Source organism: Ailuropoda melanoleuca, chromosome 14 (genome assembly GCF_002007445.2).
Source record: "Ailuropoda melanoleuca isolate Jingjing chromosome 14, ASM200744v2, whole genome shotgun sequence".
Taxonomy (NCBI): domain Eukaryota; kingdom Metazoa; phylum Chordata; class Mammalia; order Carnivora; family Ursidae; genus Ailuropoda; species Ailuropoda melanoleuca.
The window spans coordinates 1,479,877-1,504,547 of record NC_048231.1 but is presented as its reverse complement, the minus strand read 5'-3'; the positions used below and the strand labels follow the sequence as shown (position 1 = coordinate 1,504,547).

At 37.7% G+C, this 24,671-nt stretch overlaps 1 protein-coding gene and 1 long non-coding RNA gene across 11 annotated transcripts in view; one reads left to right on the top strand and one right to left on the bottom strand.

The window, feature by feature from the left end:
* ARID4A (AT-rich interaction domain 4A) overlaps positions 1–7,871 on the bottom strand; it is a 65,100-nt gene extending 57,229 nt beyond the window's left edge. For 2 of the 3 annotated variants that reach the window (XM_011225422.3, XM_002913016.4), the window contains exons 1-5: positions 7,696–7,871; positions 6,560–6,613; positions 4,481–4,591; positions 2,363–2,428; positions 1,296–1,386 (exon numbers count right to left, since the gene is read on the bottom strand). In XM_011225422.3, coding sequence (XP_011223724.1) covers positions 1,296–1,386; positions 2,363–2,428; positions 4,481–4,591; positions 6,560–6,565 — 274 coding nt within the window. In that variant the 5' untranslated portion in view covers positions 6,566–6,613; positions 7,696–7,871. Of the gene's footprint in view, positions 1–1,295; positions 1,387–2,362; positions 2,429–4,480; positions 4,592–6,559; positions 6,614–6,720; positions 7,592–7,695 lie in introns of those variants that run through there. The other variant, XM_019799935.2, reaches the window with a different exon arrangement.
* Positions 7,872–8,246: 375 nt separating this feature from the next.
* Positions 8,247–24,671, top strand: part of LOC109489678 — a 39,979-nt gene continuing 23,554 nt past the window's right edge. For 2 of the 8 annotated variants that reach the window (XR_004620087.1, XR_004620088.1), the window contains exons 1-3: positions 8,247–8,538; positions 9,378–9,428; positions 11,731–11,813. This is a non-coding gene — a long non-coding RNA (uncharacterized LOC109489678). Of the gene's footprint in view, positions 8,539–9,377; positions 9,429–11,730; positions 11,814–14,288; positions 14,326–20,511; positions 21,209–22,122; positions 22,171–24,538 lie in introns of those variants that run through there. The other 6 variants (XR_004620090.1, XR_004620086.1, XR_004620089.1 and 3 more) reach the window with 5 other exon arrangements.

Sequence of the window (24,671 nt, the reverse complement as noted above, 5' to 3'; positions counted from 1 at the left end):
CCAAATAGGATGCAATATTGGTATTTGAATATGCATCATATAATCTTGCATAATTTTGCATATGTGAATGCCTATAATTTTTATCACTGGTTTAATATAGCAAAATTGTATTTATTTGACCTCCAAGAGTTAACATTAAACTTAGTTTTTAAATCCCTAACAACTATCAACAGCCACAACCAAGCTTCCTAAAAATATGTAGTTCAGAATAATACCACTATTGTGAACCAACACCAATTTCTAGACGGTCCAAGAAGAATAAAAATGGTTAGAAAACAGTTACATAGAACAAATTGGTACTACTAATAGAAGCCTCAGAGTTAAGACACAGGAAGTACAATTTTTAACCAAAGCATACTCTTCATAGCTTTGAGCATCACCTGAAGATGAATATTTTTACCTAAAGCAATAAACCAAGTAAACTAAAAGTAAACCTATAAGATCATTTCTTTTCCTTCTTTAAGGAAACCACACCATAATTACATCACTTAAACCAAGACATAAATGTAAAAACCAAACGGTATAGATGTTCAGTGTAAAACAAAAGATTGGATGTTATCCACAGGACTGTGTAGTTTGAATGTACTGAGAAGAGATTTGGAAATGTTAATCATTGCTGTTCTCATCAACATAATGACAGCAACTACGTAACTACTACATTTAGGTTTTAGTTTACATGTATTAAGACACTTGTTGCTACTCAGGACAATAAAGTTTTTTAAAGCCAGTACAAGCTTATGCATGGAACATTAAGTATGCATTCACATCAGTAGCACATATATCTTTACTGAAAAGTGTTACGGAGATCAAAAAATAAAAAATTAAGCTATGATCATCTAGACTTGAATCTACTCTGGTCAAAATTTTTTTAGTCTTTAAATTCTGTGGTAACATCTGCATTACTCTTATGTAAAACAGGCAGCACTACAATAAAAGATTGCAACTGCACAATCTTAATTGTAATTACAGGAAAAGTAAAAAAAGTCTGATTACTTACAATACTAACTTGTATCAACTTTCTAATGGAAGAAAATAACCATATAATTTAACTTTCTTGAAAAGAAATAATCTAGGTGGCCTAAAAAAGAAGTACATTCTTGGATGAAATAGCCACAAGTGACCAAAAAGGTAATTATTTTTGTTACCAGCAGGTGTCATTAAAATTTTAGCCAACTATATCAAGTAAATTGACAGTAAAGAATACATATTTCCCTGCCAACAGAATTCAGTGTGTTTACAAAATAGAGGTATATGCAACCCCAAATTAAATCCTATGTATTAAATTAACTACTTACCCACAGTATACCAACTAGCATCTGTCAACTTGCTGATAATAGCCTCCTGAAAGGATCCATCAGATGTCCTTGTTTCAACAATAGCTCCAACCTAAAACCCAGTATCAAAATTTCATTACCAAATTTAAACAAACCAAGTCATTCCCACCAACTATATGACCTGGGTTAAAAAGAAAAAATACCTATGATAATTCTACTTTACACTGACTTAGATCTTTATCATTTATAGTGCTCACATATTTATCATGCAATTTGAACCCCAAAATGCTCTGGCACAAGTAAAGTTCTTATTTTACACATTGAATACTATTGCTCAGATGAGACGATGAGAACCCAGTCTCTTAAGTCTTACTTCAGAGCTTTTGTACTACATCACACTGCCTTCAAGGAAACTGTGGAATCTAAGAACCAGAAAACCATAAGATAACAAAAGTAGCTTCAATTTTCTTTCATAGAAATATTGAATATCGGATTCAGCATTCATATTTAAGGGACCTTTTAGATAAAGGTTCACCTGGAGAGAGAGGGATGGACCAGTTGACCTTCTTTCAGCTTCCAGACCTTTGTATATCAGATATTAACTGAAGTGGTACTCTGACATAACAAAGATTCATTACATAAACAAATGGCCAGAAACGGATGGAAAACACAATATAGGTACCCACTAAATTGAATTATGAAGTCAACATACTTTACTTGGTAAGTTAGAACAACAAGCGATTCAAATTTATGATAGTAATATACTACTTAGCAGGTTAAATATCTCTGACAACAATGTAAAAAAAAAAAAAATGAGGTATTCAATCCAAGAGTTCAAAACAAAAGGTGTCTGAAAACTCATGTTTATATATACTAAATTACCTCTGTAAGATGATTTATCTTTCTAAACTAAGGATACAGCCAGTGTAATATAATTTATACTAACTCGGTAACACTTCATTTGTATTTTTGTTTTCTGATTAACATTCTTATAAATTCTGAAACTATCTACAAATGTAAAATGCAATAATTTACCATATGTATTTGTGATTTATCATTACAGATTTTAAACCGCAGAACATACGTACTCTTAAAGGACCCTTTACTTGGTCATCTTGCACCAACTGTGTAGTATTATCCTGTTTCAGGAGTACCTGGAAAATATTTTTTGCACAATAATTTGCACGTTACTTTTAAAACGACATGTTTATGAAGTCTTTAATCTATGTGTTCTTAGCATCCTGTGCTTACTTCTGTCTTAATACTTATTACATTGTCTTATATTTATGTTTATTGACTTTCTTTTTAACTGTGAACTCCTTGAGGGTTAGAATCCTCCTTCATCATTATATCCCCAGCAGTTAGCAAATGTCAAGGCATATTACAGGCACTTCATAAATGTTTGCTGAATTAATGAACTATACAAGATTTATAATTTGTAGTGATTATTGTAAAAGTTTAAAACTGCCTTCACTGTTTTTTATCAACAAGTTATAAAAGGTTCTGTCACAAAGTATATAAAAAAAGTATCAGGGGCGCCTGGGTGGCACAGCGGTTAAGCGTCTGCCTTTGGCTCAGGGCGTGATCCCGGCGTTATGGGATCGAGCCCCCACATCAGGCTCTTCCGCTATGAGCCTGCTTCNCCACATATAAGGTAAACAAATTAAAACCAGAACACTGTTGGTCCTTTATAAAGTAAACCTAAATATTCAGGATATGGAGTTCAGTTACAAATAAGTACTCCTTTTTGCTACAAATCCTCCCAAATATACAGTGTAATCATTCACACAGAACAAGTACCCAAAGATGAAAACTGAAATTCTATATAATTTATAAGACCTCCCCAATCACTGTACTGATTTTAAATAAATATATCAAAAGCCACAATATTAACAAGAAGTTTAAGTTCTCAAAGAAATCCAGGTAAATATTTAGTAATCAAATCCCACATAGCTGATATAGAAAAAAGGACAAATGAAACAAAGAAATAAATGTCAAATGATATTGTAACAATACCTGAAGAAAAATTTCATCAGATCAAAATTTAAATAGAAATCTTATAATTATCACACACAAATCTATTTATCTACCACACAAATCATACTCTTCTAGTTCAGTGATTCTCAAACTTCAACATGCAGCAGAAACACTTGAAGGGCTTGTTAAATTACAATCACTGGACCCTACTCACAGAGTTTCTGACTCAGTAGGTCTGCGGTCTGGGCCTGAAAATTTGCACTTCCAACAAGTTCCCAGATAAGGCTGATGCTGTGGTCCAGGGCCACACTTTGAGAAAAACTATTCCAAGTCATTTACTCATTCAACATATTTTGAGTGCCTACTATGTATCGAGTACCACTCTAGGTGTTGGGGATAGAACAAGTCTAACATTTCCTCCTTTTATGGTGCTTAATTCTTGTAGGAAAAGATCAGATATGGAAGTGAAAAGCAAACTGCAAAACTGAAAGTACAACATGATCCAATAACAACAACAACAACAATACTGTTATGATAGGCACTGCACAGTATCAGACAGACCATATCAAATCTCTCTGGTGTAGTATCAAAGAGGACATTCGTGAACTTTATTATTTATTATATAGCTCTGTAATGTTACAGATGTTTATAATAAACATGGATTACACTTATAATTTAAGATTATTAAAAACATTTATATAGGAAAACTTCCAGACAGAAACACAAAAAACTTAATAGTAGTTTCTAAGAGGTAAGCTATGGGTATTATGCCTTTGGTACTTTTCTGTATTTCCAAATATTGTACAGGAATAACGTCATGGCTTTTTTCTGGTCATAAAAGCATCTTAAAAATAAAATCATTTTTTAACACTGTCTTGAAGACAATTTCCACTATATTATTTTTCCTAATCACTTGAAATCATCTCCACCTAATTTGTGAAAGGCAAGAAAATAGATCATAGCCTAAGGAAGCATGGCACAACAGCAGAGAGCCATATAAAAGGAAGTCTCATAAATGCGGTGTTTTCAGAGAAGCACTTTGGAATAACTTCTCATTTTGAGTTATTTCTTAACTCTTAATGTGCTTTTCCTACAGTTTTGTATATAACAGTGCTTTCATGTAATAACAATTCAGTAAGTCAAGCAATGATTCAATAAAATGTTGATTTGCAGTGTCCCTCTCCCCAATTCTCTTCAATCCAGGTTGCATTAAAAAAAAAAAAAATTACCTTAACTTTTACCAGCCTTTTCACAGTCTTAATTTTTGCCTCACAGAAGGCACCTCGGTACTTGGCACTGACATCAGTTCCCACTGTCAGATAGGCAGGCTCATCCGCCGCCTGATGAAAGAACATAAAATGTGAATGTCACTACTATTCTCCCTATTCCAACCTCAAGCCTCATTAAAAGGTTCTATAGTTAAAGTAGTAAGAACATTAATATTGTTTACTAATGTCATTAATAATTTGGAAAATACCCCTAAAGCAAGCAATTACATTCCTTTACTACATAAACTATATCTTGACAACAGAAAGCATTTTAAGTTTTAACAGAAGTATCAGTAAGGACATAGGATAATGTTTTTTCCTCCAGACACAAAATGTTTCAACAATTCAATAATTTATTTAAAAGTGAACACATTACAAAAAAAAAAAAAAAAAAAAAAAAAGAAACAAAAAACAGGGGCGCCTGGATAGCTCAGTCGGTAGAACACGCGACTCTTGATTTCTGGGTGGTGAGTTCAAGCCCCATGGTGGGCCTAGAGCTTACTTTAAAAAATACAATAATAATAAAATACAAAAACAAAAAACAAAACAAAAAAACAAAAACCCTCCAAAACCAAAAAAGGTATATTCATGGTAGGTGTCCCATAACACTTTAAGTTATTTAATTATGGCCTGAAAATTTTGTTTTCAAATTAGAAGAAACATTGCTATTAAGATTAATGCTAACAATATGTAGTTAAATGTTTATTAATGTAACTACAGTAAAGCAATATCTTTTTTGGATACAGTATAACTGCAATAGACAAAAAACGAAGCCAATCCTTTCGATAAGGAGACCATTATTTGGGGGGAAACACTGTCTAAAAACTACAGTTAGAAAAAAATCTAAGTCTAAATTCAGCTGATGAATGCGGAGATATGAACTAATGGCTCAAAACTTGGTGCTGTACCTAGTTTATCACACTAATCTTCCTGGTATATTAAAAAAATAAGCTTTACTTTAAAAAGTCTACTTTTAGCAAATAGCCATGATCAGAATGATACATTGAAAGATGTGGGAAATTTCATTCTATCATTCATTTTAATCTCGATAGGAACAGAATGATTGTTATTCTGAGTCTGTCATTTTACTTATTTCTTTTCAAAAGTTAAAATGTATTCATAGAAGCTCGATTCAATATTGCTAAGTGCAAAGGTAACAGTGTACACTCCAGAAATAACACTTTTAAGTAGAAAATGGTTTTTCCTTTTCCAGTAAGTTTTCCCAAGTAACATTAAAGAAGTTAATGTGTCATTTCTAGGAGATAGGAAGAGAAAGTTTGGGGAAATGCTATATTTCAGATTTTAATACGCTGAAACAGTATATATGAGTGAGGAATCAAATACCTTTTAAAGTTAGTGCATTTACAAATAATGCAAATTGAAAAGGAACACTTTGACAAATAAATATCTGACCTGAAGTATTCAATGCCACTGCACTACACAATGCTGTAACTTCCTCTCCCTTTAAATATCACATACGCTGTGTGCACTATTAGCTATCTTAAGACGAATATGTTTTTTTAGGTTGATGTAGGTTTTAAAATATTTACTACAATGCCTGAACTAAAACAAAACATTAGTTTCAGTTCACCTTCGAATATTTTAGCTACAGAATTTTTCGAAGAAATGATCTCTCCCTTACACAATGCACATATTCCTTCCTTAGAAAATTATACTGGCACTGAGGAAGAAAAAAAATTTCAAAAAATCCCCCAAAGAACCAAAACAGGACAAAAGCTTTACTTCTGCAAAGGTTGCTGCCAACACAGGAAGTGTTTAAAAATACTAGCCCAATGGACAACAATGGAAAGGCTGCAGCAGCCTTTCCAAAGTGCTAACTGCTTCAGAGAGGGGCCGGACTGACTGCATTAGACACAATGATCATTTCTCACCCTTTCAACACGTCCTCATTTTCAGAAAGCGCTGCTTAGTAGAGGAATCAATTTTGAGTAGGAAAAAAAAAATGACATTCCACAGCACCAGCCTCACGACAAGCAGTGTCCAGGGCACGAGGCTCAGAGCAGCAATGACTCCACTTACCTTCATTTTTACTGGTGATCTGTGGGGTTCCAGCTCAACGAGCTATCTTCTTCGCTAAAACCATGGGGAGGGGAAAGACAGGCACAGAATCAGTCAACAGAGGGGAGCGACCCAAGGAAAGAAAGTAAACAAACGCCAGCGGGGAGGGGCAGAACCCTCACCAGCCAAGGGATAAGATCCCCCGGAGGGCAGCCAGGACGCAGGAGCTGAGGAAGCAGCGCGAACCCCTAGGGCGCCAAAGGGCAGCCTTTTTCTCCCCGGAGTTCGCCAGCGGCCCACCGCGCCCCCGCCTCGCTCGTCACTTTGACCCGAAATGCTCAACTCGGAGCCCCAGGACCGAGGGCTCCGGAAAAGGGCAGGGCGCCGTTTGGGCTCCCCCAGGTCCCCCCCGAGGCGGGGTCGCCGAGCTTTCGCTCAGCCGCCCCCCAGATACCCCGACTTCGGCCCGCGCCCCGCCTCCGCTGCTCGGCCCCCTCGGCCCGCCCCGGGCCCGCGGTGGCGGCAGCGGAGTGTCACGGCGCCATTGCTCTCCTTCCTCCGCTCTGCACCATGTCAGAAAGGAGAAGCGCTTCTTCACCGATGGGGCAGAGGCCGCGGCCTTCAGCCGGGAGGCGCGAGAGTGAGGGGAGACCCGCGCTAGGGAGGGGGCCGAGGGGGGGCGGAGAGGAGGAGGGGAGGTGGCCCGGAGAGGGTGTGGGAGGGGAGGGGAGCCGCACAGCGGCAGCCGCCGCCTCCTCCCCGCGCCCGCCTCAACTTTTTGTACAGCCCAGAGAGGTACCTGCCCCCGGCCCCTCGGTCCTGCCACGGACTCCACAGGAGAGGACGCGCCGCGGAGTTAGGGACCGGCTCCCCCAAGCAGCCCGCTCCTCACCGCACGGAAGCAAACTTAGCGGCGCGGCCAGCCCCACAGCCATTTTCCCGGGGAAGCTGCCGAGGAGGCGGCTGCGGCGGCGGTTCCTGCAGTTGCTGCCACTGCTCCACTACTTGTCCCTTAGCCTGCGCTCGCCGCACCGCTTGCCCAGCACCCCCTCCCCACCCCCGAAGCTTCCAACTGCACCGGGACCCCGGGCAGCAGCATGAGCTGCTACTGCCGCTTCGTCCACTCAGTATCCCCCACTCCCCTTCTCCCCACCTACCAACTGTGGGTGAAGTGCGCGCTGTCAGCTCCCGAGTCCTCCGCCCCACTGACCCCCGTGGGCCCCCGTCCCGGCAGCACCACTCCCGGCCGCGGCGGCAGTTCCTGCGCCCGGTTCCCCACTCGCCCGATTTACTGCCACAATCCACCAAATAACAAGCTGTTGAGCAGACTCGCTTCTACACGAACTCCTATTGGCTGCTCATGACGCCGAAGAGTTTCGGATTGGAGCTCGCTACCTGCCGTCCTCATTGGATGTAGCTATGAAACTTCACGGATTGGTGCGAAAAACGGCAGGTAGGACATCTTCCACTTATGATTGGCTGTCTCCGAAGGCCAACGTTACTGGAGAATCGGGTATTGAGTAAGCAGGTCCTGAAACATGATTGGTTGAGGAGACTCCGGATGTGCTTGACTGAGCACTGATTGGTAAATTGAGGGGTCAGGAAGACCAGTTCGGCACGAGGATTGGCGGCGAAGTGTCCCATGGAAACCGAACCCGGAGCAGCGGCCAGGATTTGCACGGGGGCGGGGCAGGGTCTTTCCAAGGCGCCTGCGCTAAACCGGGTTCTCGGCGCCATTTTGTCTGAGCGGTGGTGGTCGCAGCTCTATCGCATTTTATGTTCCTGTCGAGAGGAGAGCCGAGGCTTTATCTCGTAGATTCTTTTTAGGGCGGCACCTGTCTGCTGTTCACTCCAGGACAGCACCTAGTGAAGGTAGGAGGTGTCGCGGACCTGTCAAAAAGGTCGGTTAGAAGCTGTGGTTGTCCCAGTGACTGGGGGATGGCGCAGCTTTAGCGGCACCGGCACCGGAAGTGGACGGGCCGCGCGGCGGCCATGGCAAAGTAAGGTTTCCCTGCGGCGGGGTGGGGGGGGGGCGGGTTGAAAGGGGGCGAGGCTTTCTCTCCCGCCGCGAGAGAGAAAGGGGTGGAGGAGAGGTGCCGGTCTCTTTCTCCGGGCGGGTCCTTTGCATGCCTCTTCAGAGATTCTGGCGTCTCCTCTCTGATCAGTTCTTCCTCCCTTTGGAAGTGCGTTTTGGGAACTTGTCATATCTTCCAGCCAAGTGCCACCTGCTGTGGGCGTCTCCTTAATTAATACAGGGAAAGGCAAAGTGCTTAGACCAATCTGCGTGGGGGGAGAGAGCTGCAGAAAGCTGTGGGGTGTGGAATTCACTAGCTAGCCCAGACTCTGCTACTCTAACTTTAGATAGGCGGCTGTGCCATTCGGCACGAGGCTGATACTACTCTTAAAGGAAATAGTGGTTTTGTAGGGACTGAACACAGCTTAAAGAAGAGGACCTCCCCGATAGGAATCTTGTTCAGGGCAGCCGGCGATTTTGTTCTTTTAGCAGACACATTTGAAATGGTGGAAATGGAGTTTGAATTGGCAAGTTGTTTTAAAGAATGAATTTTAATAATGTGAAATATCGTCGAAATTCCACGTTGACTAAATTTACTCAAAAAGAATAACCACGTAACTAAAGTTTTCATTCATAGCAGTGATTTTTCTCAAAATTACTTAAGAAACTGGAATGTAGGCATTTTTGAGAGACCTAGGCACACTGGTCCGGATTGCTGTTTATTCTCCTAATACCTCTCTTTGAATTCTATTGCTGTATTGTTGGGTCTCCAGACTAGAAACGGTTGTGTGATTTAATAATTTATTGGGGTTTTTTTTTTGGCAGTTGGTCTGAAGAAAACAAGACCTTCAGTGACATATCCTAAGTACTACTGAGGTGAGTTATAATTTCTGTAAAAATCTTTAGAATTGGGCAGACTGGAAAAGTTATGGACCAGTGCTATGTACTGATAGAGCCATAAATAGCAAAAATGGAAGAACGGTGTTTGAAAGGACCTAGGTTTGGCTAGTGGTTCAATTGGATCTGTATAAGTAGCTTCCTGATGTGATCATGTAGAATAAGATCTCAAATTTCATACATATTTATGAATTTTTTCATTCATGTAGTTCCCATTTCTGAATTTTTAAATATTTAATATTTTTATCACAGAATAACATGAACATTTTCATGATTTCTTCCTAATTAAAAAATTTGGCATGTAGAAAAGATACGGCAGTAAAAGTTTAAAGGAAAAAGGATATATTTTTCTTAATAAAATAGTAAAACAGTATAATAATGCTGAACTGCCCAGGGGGTAATCACCTATAATTCCACTGCCCAACTTAAAACTTACTATTTGATCCAAATAATGCATGTCAGTGGGCATTGGGAAATTACTGAAAAGCCCAAAGAATAAAACAAAAATCTCTTGTATTCTTTACACCAAAAGGTAATTATAGTTTATACTGTGGTTATATATAATGCAGAGGGGCTTCTCTTTTTCATCACCTTTGTTTTATAAAATAAAGGTCATTGTAGTCATGCTCATTTTGTCACTCATCTTTTTTTCTTTATGGAAAATACTGGGAACATGGGAAACATTTTGCCCATAAAGCATCTTTCATGGTTGCATAGTGTTCTATAGGATAGCTGTACCATGCTTTATATAATCTGATACCTTAATTTTTCTATAATAGCAATGTAATGTTGGTATCCTTGTGCATGTTTTACAAAAGATTTTGCCTGAGAACTATCGTCTGTGGCTAAAATATCTAGGCATCTAGATCTTCCTGTACATTCCTGATTATTTGGAATAAATTCCTAGAAATAGAAATATAAGGCCAAAAGGACTACACGTTTAAGGCATTGGTCTTTGTACAACTTCCATCAGAAAGCTTTGTTCTGTTGCACGTAAATTTTTTGTTGTTTTTTTTCTCTTTCCTCCTATTTTTTGTGTTTTTTTTCTTTACCTTTATTTTTTAATTCTCTCTCCTGGGTCTCTTTATTCAAGTAGAATTACGATTTTTAAGTCACACATACAGTAAAATAATTCTGAGAATTTTTATTGGGCCTTACAAGTGATTTCTTAAATATAATGTATTTTTCATTCTAGATGGGCATTTGTCCAGTGGAATATTTTGCTACACAGAAGTGACATTTAGAGGATACTAAAAACAAATATTTTTTTTATGGTATAGTTAGTTTATTTTATGTTTCCTTATAGTCTTCCTTAAAGTTTTCCATCTTTATGTGCATTCTCTTGGTGCTTTTGTACCCTCACAGGACCCTTTATATTGTCTCTCATCACGTTTGCTTTGCAGTTGTTAGGCTTTTCCCCAGTTTGAGACTCCACTCCCACAGAGCAGCAGCTGAGGTTTTAATCATTGTTGTTTCCCTATCTGATACATAAGTGCTTTGTCAGTGTTTGTTATGAACCTGTATGCGCTTTTGTAAAATATGTGAAAGAAACCAACTTAATGTTTTCTTTAACAGTAATACTTTTCTAAGAACTTGTAATGTTCCACAGATGATGCTATTTTAGCCTTCAAAATTTTTTTAATGATTCAAATACTTGTTTTAATACTGAATTGATTTGTAATTGCCAATGTAATACAGATTTAGAGCACCCATTGAGAATTCTTAAGGATTTTATGATATATTAATGGAAGGTGACTGTAGATGAATATTAACTGAACAGTCACTAGGCCATCTCTTAGGTATTAATGAGAGAATATTCATCATAATAGATTTGTTTTTTGTAACCTATTTCAATGAGCCCAAGCTAACAGAATAATGTTCCCTACAAAATCAAAATCACCAAAATTTCTAATGGTGTTTCAATGATGAAAAGCTATTTTGAAAGCAGAATGCTTTATTTATTTGATCAAGGCTTCAAATGAAGCTATGTAATTAGCTTCTTAAGGTAGTATTTTACACTGAAATCTCAAAATTAGAACATTCCTATGGATTTGTTATCCATTCATGTGGTTCCCATTTCTGGATTTTTAATCACAGAATGCTGAACATTTTCCTGATTTATTTTGAGCCCATGTTAAAATAGTTGACATATAGGGATCTCATCAGTGATAGTATTTGAAGTGATGTTTTTGTTTCTTTGTTTTTTTAAGGAGATTATAAAATAGTCTATGTTCTGAGGACTGTGGCATACTCAAAACTAAAGGAAGTCTTTGTCTTTTAGAATAAACCTCATTTTACGGGAAAATGAAGGAACATGTTCCAGTTTTAGAAGACCTGGATCTGCTGTTGAAAATTCTGTTTCTGGTATGCAGTTTTACTTACCTTTTATTTAGTAATTAAGATTGGCTATTGCTATTTTATATATGTATGTCATGTATATATGTATCTTGAAAAACGATGGAATTTGTTCCACCGTACAGTTTCTGTAAATGTTTATGTTGAGAACTTGAACAGATTGCTGTGTTGAATGTACCTTCTTTTCTAATGGTTTTGTTATTTTTTGGTAAGTTACATAATTTGCGTATTTGTTAACAAAGCAGTCTGCAATCCCTGATAGTCTTTTTGCCCTGTTAGGTGTCACTGCTGATTTTTATGGCCATATGTTGGCATAGATGACTGAGGTTTTTCCACATATAATTCAAACTAGAGTGACATCGTATGTTAGGATTTAGATTCAAGCTGATCTAGATGTCTGGTGATGTTTCTACATGGCAAGGATCTATGCTCAAAGAACTTACTGTTAATAAAAGAAAACATAATTAAGCATGGAAAGCTAATATAGTTATTTCAAAAGATTTAGTCTGTTCAGGTAAGTTTTTAAAGATTTAAATCATGGCTTACAAGAAAAACAGATTTGTCAAAGTTCAGTATACAATCAGATCTAATTGTTTTTTAAAAGCCAAATTGTGCTTTTGGTGTTTTTTTGTTTGGGGTTTTTTTAGAGGGAGGGGCAGAGGGAGAGGAAGAGAGAATCTTAAGCAGGCAAGCAGGCGCCATGCCCAGAGCAGAGCCCGACATAGGTCTGTATCTCACAACCCTGAGATCTTGACCTGAACAGAAATAAGAGTCAGACAATTAACTGAGCCACCCAGGCGCCCCAAGCCAAATTGTTTTATAATGCAGAACAAAAAGAAATTTACTTAGTGATCGTTGAAGGCTTTTCAAGGTTAGTGAGATATAATTTGTAAAATTAGAAGAAGGGAAGATCTTACACTTTCTTAGTGGATAGAAAGTTGTGATCAAGACTTCAGTTATATAAAGAAAGCTATGTTCGGGGTGGTGAGTGACTAAAGATTACTTTGGGAAAATTGTGTGAGGCCAACTTGTCAATATTTCTAGAATTAGCTGCACATCAGAATTATATGGGGTGCTTGTCCTCTATATAGGTTTGGGAACCTTGAGAGGGCCTTGAAAGCTGGGATTGAGAAGGAAATGAAATTATTTTTTATTCTCAAATTTTACAGATCAAAATGGAACTAAACAAACAATCCTACTCTAACTTGAGATTTTTTTTAAATTTCTTTCTTCCTTGTCCATATTTTTTCTTTATTATTAGATTAACTTAATTTTTTTTGTTCCTTTAACTTTGTAATAAGCATTCAGTGTGACCGCACAGTCCCTGTTACAATTTTAATGTCTGAAGATACTCCATCAAACTGTTTGACTTTCAACTTCATTCTTTTATTGCTTGACCTTTGGGTTTCTGGTTTTTCAGTATTGTGTTATAATTATCATCTTTGTGCATACAGTATTTTCTGTCTTTTGGAACATTCTTTGTCTCCTCAAGTTCAGCTATCAGCATTGGGTAGCCTATAATTATAATCATTTTTGCTAATTTAATAGGTGCAAAATATTTTGAGCTCTTCTTTTCCTTGCAAGATTTTTGTTGTTAACTAGTGTGGGACTTTTTAATTTCACTTACTGATTCATAGTAATAGACATGTTCTGTCTTCAAGATCTCTGTCCATTTATGTAGGAGTCTTGATATTTTCTTAATTCTTTGAGCTTATTATATATTTAGTATAATTTGCTGCAGATGTGTTTCCATACAGACTTCCTTTTTAATTTTAGTTATTTTTGTTGAGGATTTTTGAATAGACACGGGGGGGTACAATGTACCCAAGATGTACTATTGGAAAATCATTTGGAAACAGTGTCCAATATGACTGAAGAAATGACAGTGGAATTGGAGGTAGGGAGACAGTTAAGACTGTTGCAGTGGGAGCACTGCAGTTGATTAAGTGCAGTTAAGTGTTCTGTGTGGAGTCCTCTTGGGTTTCTCTCTCTCCCCCTCCCGCTAGTGAGCTCTCTCTAAATCTTTAAAAAAAAAAAAAAAAGATACTGTTGCAGTGCATCAGCATGCTTGAAACTAAAGTAGGACCTGGAGAGAGGAAGGAATAGGTGAGCAAGATTGAGGGCGGGGGGCGCGGAGAGAAAAAGAGTTTGCAGCATTTGATCTCTCCTTGATTACAGAGGTAAAGAAGAAAACAAAAAACATTCTAGATTTTAAAGAGGAAGGAGTAGTTCATACCATTAACAAATTTGGATGGTCAGGAAAGGCCACAGATTTAGAAAGGAAAATGAAATCAGTTTTAAACATGCTAGTTAGAGCTTGAAATGTCTGGTAAGCATTTATTCTTTGTAAAGTGCCTATGAGGTCCCAATTGGGACAAAAGCAAATGCTCTGCCTTACAGTGTTTTCTGTTTTTTGAATTCTGATTCTTCTTCCATTAGATTTTCGTGTTTTTATCAAGGCTTTCTTATTTCTGATTTTTAAAGTACAAACCTGGCTGGCTCAGTCAGAAGAGTGTACGGCTCTTGATCTCAGTATGGTGAGTTTGAGCCCCACGTTGGGTTTAGAGATTACTTAAATTAATAAATGAACTTAAAAAAAATAAAGTACAACTTGAATTGAAAAGAAAAGTTAAAGTGGATTAGTAAGTAAAATAAGTGCAGAGAAGCCAGATGATTCTCAAACTAAAGGAGAGGTCAGTTCTTCGTTATGAAAAAAAATACAGTTTTAAAATAACATCTTAGAAAATACATGTATGCTTTTAAATTGTTCAGATATATGGAGTGAAATATCTTTGCCTCTTTCTCAGTGGATTAAATTTTATGTGTTTTCTTTTAACAAAATAGAGGTAACATGTGTGTGGAACGTGAATGTTTAGCTAAGAGTCTATCTACAATGTAAGTAAAGATGTTAATTGTCTTGTTTTTGGAAACCACTTTTATTTTATCACTTATACTGATGAGGAAGGGCTTTAAGAATTAGAAGTATTTTTAAAAAACAATAGAAATAACAAAACATGGATTAGGCTAATTTTTGAGTGTTTTTAAAGAGGAAGAGCTTACTTTTTTACCTAGTACTCTCTTGGTCCCTTTTTTTTTTTTTTTTTTAAAAGATTTTNGTCCCTTTTTTCTTAGGGCTTGAGAAGATCTTATGTTTTCTGCTGTTTAGCAAGGGAAGAGTTATGATTTTGTCTTAGAAAAACAAGCTTTTTAAATACCAGTTTATCAATCACAATATTAATTTTTCCCCTTTTTCTTTTTGATTTGCCTTTTTAATCCATTTTTATAAAACCTAACCCATTTGGGATATGAGCTTATGAAATTTGAGCAACTTTATTACATATATCAAAATTGTCTTTGATCTCATTTAAATAATTAAGTATTTAAACTTTTTCCCATCATAGTACTGGCTCTGGGTTACAAAACAATCTATTTACAGATTGAGGAAAAATTAGTACATTCAGAAACATTTATGCATTATAACATTTTCAGCATTTTTAGTTTGCAGTGAGTATGTGGTTATGTGTATGTTTTCATTGCTTTCATTAATCCCTTAACTTTGGTATGTTTTATTTTTCAAAGATTAGGTGATTGGAGCTACTTACAGGATTTAGGTCTTCTCCATGCCCCCATTTGAATGATAACTTTTAAAAATAGTTCAGGGATAGCAAAGAAGATACTTCCAGCTTTAGAATGTGTAGGTGTGGCCAGACTTTTTCTGAGAAGGGTGGTTTACAGCAAATTTCTTAACTTCTCTGCTCCATCTGTAAAATGGGAATAATATATGTAGAACTGGCAATGTTGGGATTAGTATTAAGTGAGTTAATACATGTGAAGTGCTTAGAATGATGCCAAGTGTTTAGGAAGCAATCAGATACTAGGTGGTGTTAGTGTGTCTAATGCTGTTACATACTGTCTGTCCCTCCGCCAGCTTTTAACAAAATACGTTATATTTATATACAGAAATAAAGCTTCTAGACTCTGCCTCCCATTCTAGACCTCAGTGTAGACCTTCCATTCTAGACCTCTCTCTCCAAACTAATTTGCAGTCACACTAAAGCTGTCATGGCTCCCCTATACAAACTCTCTGTTTTCCCTGGTCTTTGTTTTTATTAATATTTTTCCCACAATCGAGAATGTTCCTCTGTCACCACATAATCAAACACTGCTTTTTAAGTGAAACTTTTGTTGATAACCCCTACAGCTGTAGGTAATCTGTCCATATGAATTTCATATATTTCCTCTTAATGTGATTCCTGTCACTTTCTATCTTACATTGTAGCTTTTTATTCACTTAGATATCCTTCACTAAGTTAGGCCATCCTTACAGACAGAGAACTGTACCTTATCCAGCTTTGTAAGTTTAGAACCTGTCACAGGCCTTGGCACTTAGTAGGCACTCACTTGTGGAGTGAAAGCTTATAAAATGTATAGCAATCTAAAAGGTGATATTTAATAGACAAATGCATGCCAGTAAAAATATGCTTTGTCAGTATTTATACACTAGGAACATCTTGCCTGATCAGTTACTTTAAATGAGATCAGTTACTTAAAGTGAGATCACTTGAAGTTTTAGAATTAAGTCAGATTCAAGAACGTTTAGGTAGTAGAGCACTAGGGGGACTATCACAGGTCTGGAGTTTTCATTTGAGTGTTTTCATGCTGGTTTTTAAAAGGTAGTATATCTGATTAACCACCAGAGGGATTGGGGGTTTGGTTTGGTTTGGTTTTTTTAAGTAACTGATGTTTCACAGATCTGCCCACCCACCAATCTTCCTTATCATCAGTGGTCCAAATTTGTGAAAAGTTTGGCCAGGACTTAGAGTACATCTGCTGCCAGTGACAGAACATATAAGCCACCTAGCTCAATCAGTAATCTCACTTTACAAGTAACATTTTTCTTATCACCGTAATGCCTCTAGACTTGGAAAGTAGCAGTAATCAGAAGAGGAACTGGGTGGGATATTTCATGAGGACACTTACTTGATCCTCGGTTACTGAAATGTTGAGGGGGTCTTGGCCTCTAGATTTAGAAGAAATGGGAACAGTGGGAAATGAGGTTAGTTAAAATATCAGGCTCATATTAGGCATTGATAAAGCTAAAGTGGCAAGTATGTACTGTTTGCTCAAAAATTCTCAGAATTTCTACAATAGTTCAGTGTGATGTTGAACTGAATAAGCATCTTAATATAGGAGCACTGGATTTGAAAACCGTATGTTCAGTGTTCTAATCATAAGCCTGTTCTCCTTGGTGGTGAGCTGGGATATATTACTCAACTTGAGTGCTTTTAGAGATAAAGGGCATGGGGCTAGATACATAGCGCTTTTAATATACTGGATAATTCCAGTCCAGCACCATATTTCAAATAAGAATTACTGAACATGCTTCTAATATCTCTGTGTCCCTGAAAGGTTAACTGATATTTAACAACCTGTGAGAATCTGAATCAGATGTATCAGGCATTGACCCAATAATTTTATCACTTAAGGAAGTTGCTGCTATTCCTATCCCAGGGGATTCCTATCACATAGGATCAAATTCTGACAGAAGCTTTAATGTCCTACCTATCTCACTGTTTTAGTTAATAGGCATTCTAATTGCTTTCATTGTTTGGTAAAACAGCTGAAATAATAGCTAAGGAAGATCACTAATTAATTTCATTATAGTGAAGTTTCTATTTTGTGTGTGTGTACTGTCCACACACAACAAATGAAAGTACAGTGTTTTCCAATATTTTCTGTGGTAGTTCACTTTTTTTAAAGCCTATTATGACTGAGAGAATTGATTTCATGACTTATTGTGGATCTCAACCTGCTCTTTGGGTGGGAAAATGGACTAGATAATAATGCCTTTCATCATTTGTTAGTCTAACATTTATGAGGCACTTTGATATATACTGTTATAAGTGCGATAGCTTAAAAGTTAAGATAGAGTAAAATAGAAATTGTTACCTGGAAATACTTCTAGTTTCAGTAGCAATGGAATTGGGCCATGGGGGTTGGGGGAGGATGGAGGGAGCAACTGAAAGACATCATGGAGGGGGGGTTCATTTTCTTTTTTTCTTTTCATTGGCTTATGGTATGTTTTGTAGTGTGTTACTGAGTCTGCTCATCCTAATGGCCCACTTAGGGATTTATATTTATTTGTATTTAGGGCTACCCAATCCTATAGAAGCACAAACAAAAATCTTTTCTCCCAAGTTGATTCCCTCAAACCAAACCAAACATCTTATTTTTTTCTTTTTAATATATGAGTTTCTAAGTTTTATGTGCAGTCCTAAAACTGCCTCCAGTGTTTGTATAATTTTGGTGGCTTAGATCTTGGTCAGACAGGATGGGGGGGTGGATTTGAAAGAATATAACAAAAATAAAAGCCATCTTCCCATTTCTTATTCCTCATTGTACTGTGTAATGTCCTTAAGACCTTTAAATTGCCAAGGGAACCTTGGTAATAACCAAGGCAGTTTTTTTTGTTTTCCTCTTATATGTGAAGTTCTGCATTTTATTACACAGTCACAAAAAACTAGTCTGTTACCAGTAAATACATAAGCTACAGAACTTGCTCCTATATGCTGCCAAGTACTTCTTCCTGTTTTGTCAGATTTCCATTTAGGGGAAAGAATGGATTTAGAGTAGACGAGCCTGAGTTTCATGTTCAAAGCATCTCTCCTGAATTTCAGTTTGGAAGCTGTCCAGATATTTGGATGGGGTGGGGATGAGGGGATGGCACATCGTGTTTACAAGTGAAGTCATTTGTCAGAATGCTTCATTTGGCTTTATATCCTGGAAGAGAAGGTTGCCAGGAAGGAAAAGAAACTTTTTGTTGTCAGAAATAATTAGTGCATGACTTGCCAACTTTGTGGCTTGCCTTTAGGCTTTCCATGTCAAATGTATTTCAGTTAGTGAATGAATCATTATATTGCCTGTGAAGGAAGGATCTATGTTCATTTCTAGGAGACTTTTCCTCTAGAAATAGGGAAAAACTTCCATTCAGCCACACATTTCAGCCCTTTTTCAGTAGGGACAGGTGAAAGGTCAAATGGTGACTCAAATAGAAATTGGCTACATCGTGAGTATTGAATATCTTTGGAGGAAGAGTTTGCAGTAAAATGATTTTAAGAATTCTCTTGCAACTGAAGTAGTGAGTAAATAGAACATTTAGTTATACAGGATGAATTATCTGTTAAATTTAGTTATTTAAGTAATCTCTACACCCAGTATGGGGCTGGAACTCAGGACCCTGAGATCAAAAGTCGTGTGCTCCTCCAACCAAGCCAGCCAGGGGCCTCTGTCTGTTACTTTTTTCTTCTGTGAAATGAACTTCTAATTAGGTGTTAATAGAATGTGTCAGTGGAACATACTTTCAGTGTAAACCGGAATCCCCTCATACTGCTGGTTAGGGAATCTTGTATTAAGGTTCTTTTTGCAGTGTGGAACCAAGTCCTGTAAAGGTTTTTTTGGCCAAATTGACCCAGTCTTCCTTAAGTCAGAGCTATGTTTCTCTTTCTTGACCTGTCAGTAAAATAAAGATGCTGTTTAATGCCTGTGTATTTGTGTTCTTTGTCCACCCTTGTGTTGGAAATGTTCAGGAAAGTGATGCCGAATCATATTTGAAACCAGCTACTATAAAGTTTCTATCAGAAACTTTCCTTTTCTTCATCTAGATACATGTTCCTATTTCTAAGACCTGTGTTTCTTTAAAATTCAGTGGAAAAAAGTTTTCATCAATGACCATCTTGCCTTACAGCTTCATTTTCCATTTTGCTTTGTAACAGAAACTCTCATCTCTTGAAACCCTTTAGCTGTCTCTGTTATGTTCTCCTTTTACTAAATCCAAATCAGTGATTCTCGAATTTTAGTGCATTCACAAGCATCACACCAGATATTCAAAATACAAATCCTGGGCCTCACTTCAGACCTTGTAAATTCAGATCTTTGGAGAATTCTTAGTTCTTTGAATTGGATGGAAAAACCATTATGCATTCCCACTGTCATCTAGATTCTCTTCCTCATAATCTTGTATAGATTAGCCTTTTTACTTTGTTTCAATTATTCAATTATCTCAGAAGTTTTTTCCTGCTAATTATTGACATCCATAGTTTTTCTCCTAAACTCACTGATAGGAGATCTCATCCACCAGATCTCTAGGAAACTGTCCCAGATTCCCTTCCTTGTTTGTCAGAATTTATCTTCCTCCTTCCCAAAACTTACATTTGTAGTTCAATATATATATATATATATGTACGGTCTATGAATTCATACTAAAACATGCACCCACGGGGCACCCGACTGGCTCAGTTGGTAGAACATGCACCTCTTGATCTCAGGGTTGTAAGTTTGAGCCCCACGTTGGGTGTAGAGATTACTTGAAAATAAAATCTAAAAACAAGCCCCACAAAAGCTTGTATTATGGCACTTTTTTTTTTTTTAAGATTTTATTGAGCCTGAGAAGGGGCGTTGGGGGGGCGCAGAGGGAGAGGGAGAATCAGGCTCTCTGCTCCCAACATTAGCCAATCTCAGGACCCCAGTATCATGACCTGAGTCAAAGGCAGACCCTTAACCAGTTGAGCCACCCACGCGCCCCTGCACTTCTTTTTTTACCGAAAGACCTACACTGGTACCTGTTAATGCTACCAAAAGAAGCCTGAAGAAGATTTTTACTTTTACCAAAAAAAGGCAAAAAGCAAAAATTGTTCATTGTGTTTTGCAGCAAGCTGTTAGCATGTACCCAAGGAGGGAGTGTGGCAGTGCAAGGCCCCTTCCCTGAGAACTGCACTCTGCATCAAGCCACCATACCTTTGAACCGTTTCTGTGAGCATCTGCCTTTTAACTCAATATATTTTGTGCATCTGTTAGCAAGATGCATGCTAAGGTATCAGAAAGGACTAATAAAACTTATTTTGGGGGTCTGGGAATGCTCAAAAATTTTTCAATATAAATTGTAATTTCTTCACTTTATGCCATTTTGGCTTATGAAAGGTTTCGTAGGAACCTTCTACTTTCTGTTTTTCTAGATGGCAGGGGAAATCTGTAACTTGCTAATGATTTTTAAATGTTTTTCCTACTGGGTAAAGAATTGTATCTTATTTAACTTGTTTATATTTAATCTTTCCTGGCAATATGATACATTTTAGGCATCCAGATGTTTGCATTCAATCTTGTTATCACTTGGTTGCTACCAACTCAAGTCAGCCAATCTACTAAAGGTGATAGGTTATCGTCTTTATACCTCCGGTTCTTGTATACCATTTCACTTTCTCTAAATTACTAGTATTTCCTTGATGCTGTCTTTCTTTTCCTTTAAGATTTTATTTATTTGAGGGGCGCCTGGGTGGCACAGCGGTTAAGCATCTGCCTTCGGCTCAGGGCGTGATCCCGACATTCTGGGATCGAGCCCCACATCAGGCTCTTCTGCTGTGAGCATGCTTCTGCTGTGAGCATGCTTCTTCCTCTCCCACTCCCCCTGCTTGTGTTCCCTCTCTCGCTGGCTGTCTCTATCTCTGTAGAATAAATAAATAAAATCTTTAAAAAAAAAAAAGATTTTATTTATTTGAGAGGGAGGGAGAATCTGAAGCCGACTCTGTGCCCTTGACCACAGAGCCCTGGGGCTCCACCTCACGACCACAAGATCATGACATGAGCCAAGATCATAATGTGAGCTGAGACCAAGAGTGGGACTGAGCCATCTAAGCACCTGTTCTTGGTTATGTCTTAAGAATAATTCTCATCATACATTGGTCTTGAAGCCTGGTCAGCTTTTCCTGGTTAAAAGTTTTTAATAATACTCTTTCCCATATGGATTATATAGTTGAACTCCCTATTTAAATGAATTTTCCTACAATTCTGTTTCCACATAATAAAAATCAAAGTTCAAATCATACACTTCAAACACAAACTCAAGATGTGTAAGGACCCTTGCTCTTCAACAGCCTTAATGTATTAACCAAGTACACCAGCATTTACTTTTTAAGAGTTGATGTTTGGAGCACCTGGGTGGCTCAGATGGTTAAGCGTCTGCCTTCAGCTCAGGTCATGATCCCAAGGTCCTGGGGTCGAATCCTGCATTGGGCTCCCTGCTCCTCGAGGAGCCTGCTTCTCCATCTCCTTCTACTGCTCCACCTGCTTGTTCTCTCACTCTCTCTGTAAAATAAATAAATAAAATCTTTTTAAAAAAATAAAAGTTGGTGTTTATGGAGTGGAAGGATAGATATAAATGGGGTGGTTACCTCTTGAAAGGGGTGGTATAGTTTAAGAACATAATTTTGTTTGTTATTTGAATTGTCTCTTCAAATATTTGCCCATTTTTATTATTTTTTTTTAGAGGGAGGAGGAGACTCTTAAGTGCTGGAGCCCACACAGGGCTTGATCTCACAACCCCAAGATCATGACCTGATCTGAAATCGAGAGTGGAACACTTTGAGCCACCCAGGTGCCCCCATATTTGCCCACTTTGGGTTGTTTTCTTCTTGTTGGAATTTTGAGAGTTCTTTATACATTCTGGACACATGTCCTGTCAGGTGATGTGCAGATATTTTCCCCTTACAGTTTCTTTGTTTTTTTCATTCTATCAGTGTTTCTAGGAGAGTAGAAACTTTTAATTTTGGTGAAATTAAGTTTGTCAGTTTTTATTTTTATATCATGCTTTTGGTATGGTATGTGAGAACTTTTTTTAAACCAGTCTCAGAGATCTTCTGTTTTCTTCCTAGAAAGTTCCACATGAGGTACATTTTGGTGTCCGATCACTTTGACTTATGTATTTGGTACAAGTTAGGATTTGGTTTTTCGTTTTTGTTTCTGCATGTGGATGTCCAGTTGTCCCAACACCGTTTGTGAAAAAGCACTATCCTTCTCCACAATTTACCTTTTCACTTTTGTCAATTGACTTTTTTGTGAGTCTCTTTTTAGACTTCCTCTGTTCCACTAATGATGTTTATTACATGAACTTTATGTTTATAATAAGTCTTCAGACCAGGTGGTGTAGGCCTTATCTTTTATTCAAAATTGTTTGGGCTATTCTAATTCCTTTTCCCATATAAATTTTAGAAACAGCTTGTTGATTTCCTACCCTCCCCCCCAAAGAGCCTCTTGCAAACTGATTGGGTTTTACATATCTAGAGATCAGGTTAGGGAGAATTGACAATACTGCATCTTCTAGTAAGTTTATGTAGTTCATTGTTGATATCACCAGTATTTTTAAATTTTCAACATGAAGCCTTACACAAATTTAAATTTCTACTTAAGTATTTCTGTTTTTTATGCCATTTTAAATGGTACATAATCCTTATTTTATAGATGAGGAAATTAACTTGCCCAAGGTGACAAAATTATTTGATGGCAAAGCTCGTTTGAAATCTACACGGGCTTTGAACTGCTATCCTGGTTTTAACTAGGATGTTAGTTTTCTTATTCTGAAGCTGTTGTGATTAGTGGTAGCAGAGAAGCAGCCCTTCTGTTCTTAAAAAAAATCCTATTACAGTGCTTCTATTAAAAAAAGTTAATCTCCCAGAGTTTATATATTTTCTGAGTTTGGGATTTCCAGATCTGTTGAAATCATAAACTATGTTCATCTTTAGAAGCCCCCAGTGGATACTGTTGTGATCCAGTGTTTGAGGACAGAGAGAGTGAGAGAGAGAAAGGCAGGGGGCAGAAAGAGGATCTTAAAACAAGCTTCACCCTCAGGAGCAGGGAGCCAGGTGCGGGGCTTGATCTCACGACCCTGAGGATCATGACCTAAGCTGAAATCAAGAGTTGGTGCTTAACTGACTGAGCCCCCCAGGCTCCCCTCAGTGTTTTTAGTATGCCTTATCCTCCAGTTAACTAGGATTATTTCAATTTCAGTTACTTATTATGAATTCAGTTTTTTAAAAATACGTACCTTTAAGCATTTGAATGAATACTATGTGGCTGCTCACACCCAGTGGTGATACAGAGACATGATTTTTCAAACAACTCCCATGGGCCGGGGAGGGGGGTTACACTTTATTATAGTGAACACCTAATAGATGCATACACATGACAGTGGTAGAACAACGGCTTTACTTGGTTGGGATTAAGAATAGCTGCACTCAGTACACACTTCATGTTTTGGAGTTCCCTTTTTAAAAAGAAAATAGTCTGACAATTTTTATGGGAAACACATAAAGGACTGAGAGGGAGAAATCTGACAATCATTTTAGAAAGCTTTCTTTGGCAGGTAGTGGAAATCCTTAGGGAAAACCACTTAATAAATAATGTAGGCATTGCAAATACAATATGGATGATGGTAGAGTGCAGGAAAGTACAATAAAGTAGAGATCAAGTCTGCCTTCCATTTCCCAAGGTCAGGAATTCAATAGAGAAATAATATCTGATTAAGTGTTCTACATTAAAACTTGATTTCCGGGGCACCTGGGTGGCACACCGGTTAAGCGTCTGCCTTGCTCAGGGCGTGATCCCGGCATTCTGGGATCGCGCCCCACATCAGGCTCTTCTGCTATGAGCCTGCTTCTTCCTCTCCCACTCCCCCTGCTTGTGTTCCCTCTCTCGCTGGCTGTCTCTATCTCTGTTGAATAAATAAATAAAATCTTTAAAAAAAAAAAAAAGACTTGATTTTCATTTGTGGATTTTCTCTAGTTTCTTAATAGCATTTGGGTAAGGGGGTGTTTTTACAAAAAGAAGAAAATGTTAATCGTAATCTTAATTTGAAGAGCAAAACATATTGATGACCTACAACTTGATTTTTGTCATTTATTTTTCAGGTCTCTTTATGAATGATGGAAATAGAAGCAAATGGATAGGCTTATCAGATTAAGTGCTTTAATCTAAATATATTTTATTATTTGTAATCTCTAAACCAAAACTTTATTCTTCAAAATATTTTTAATTTTTCTT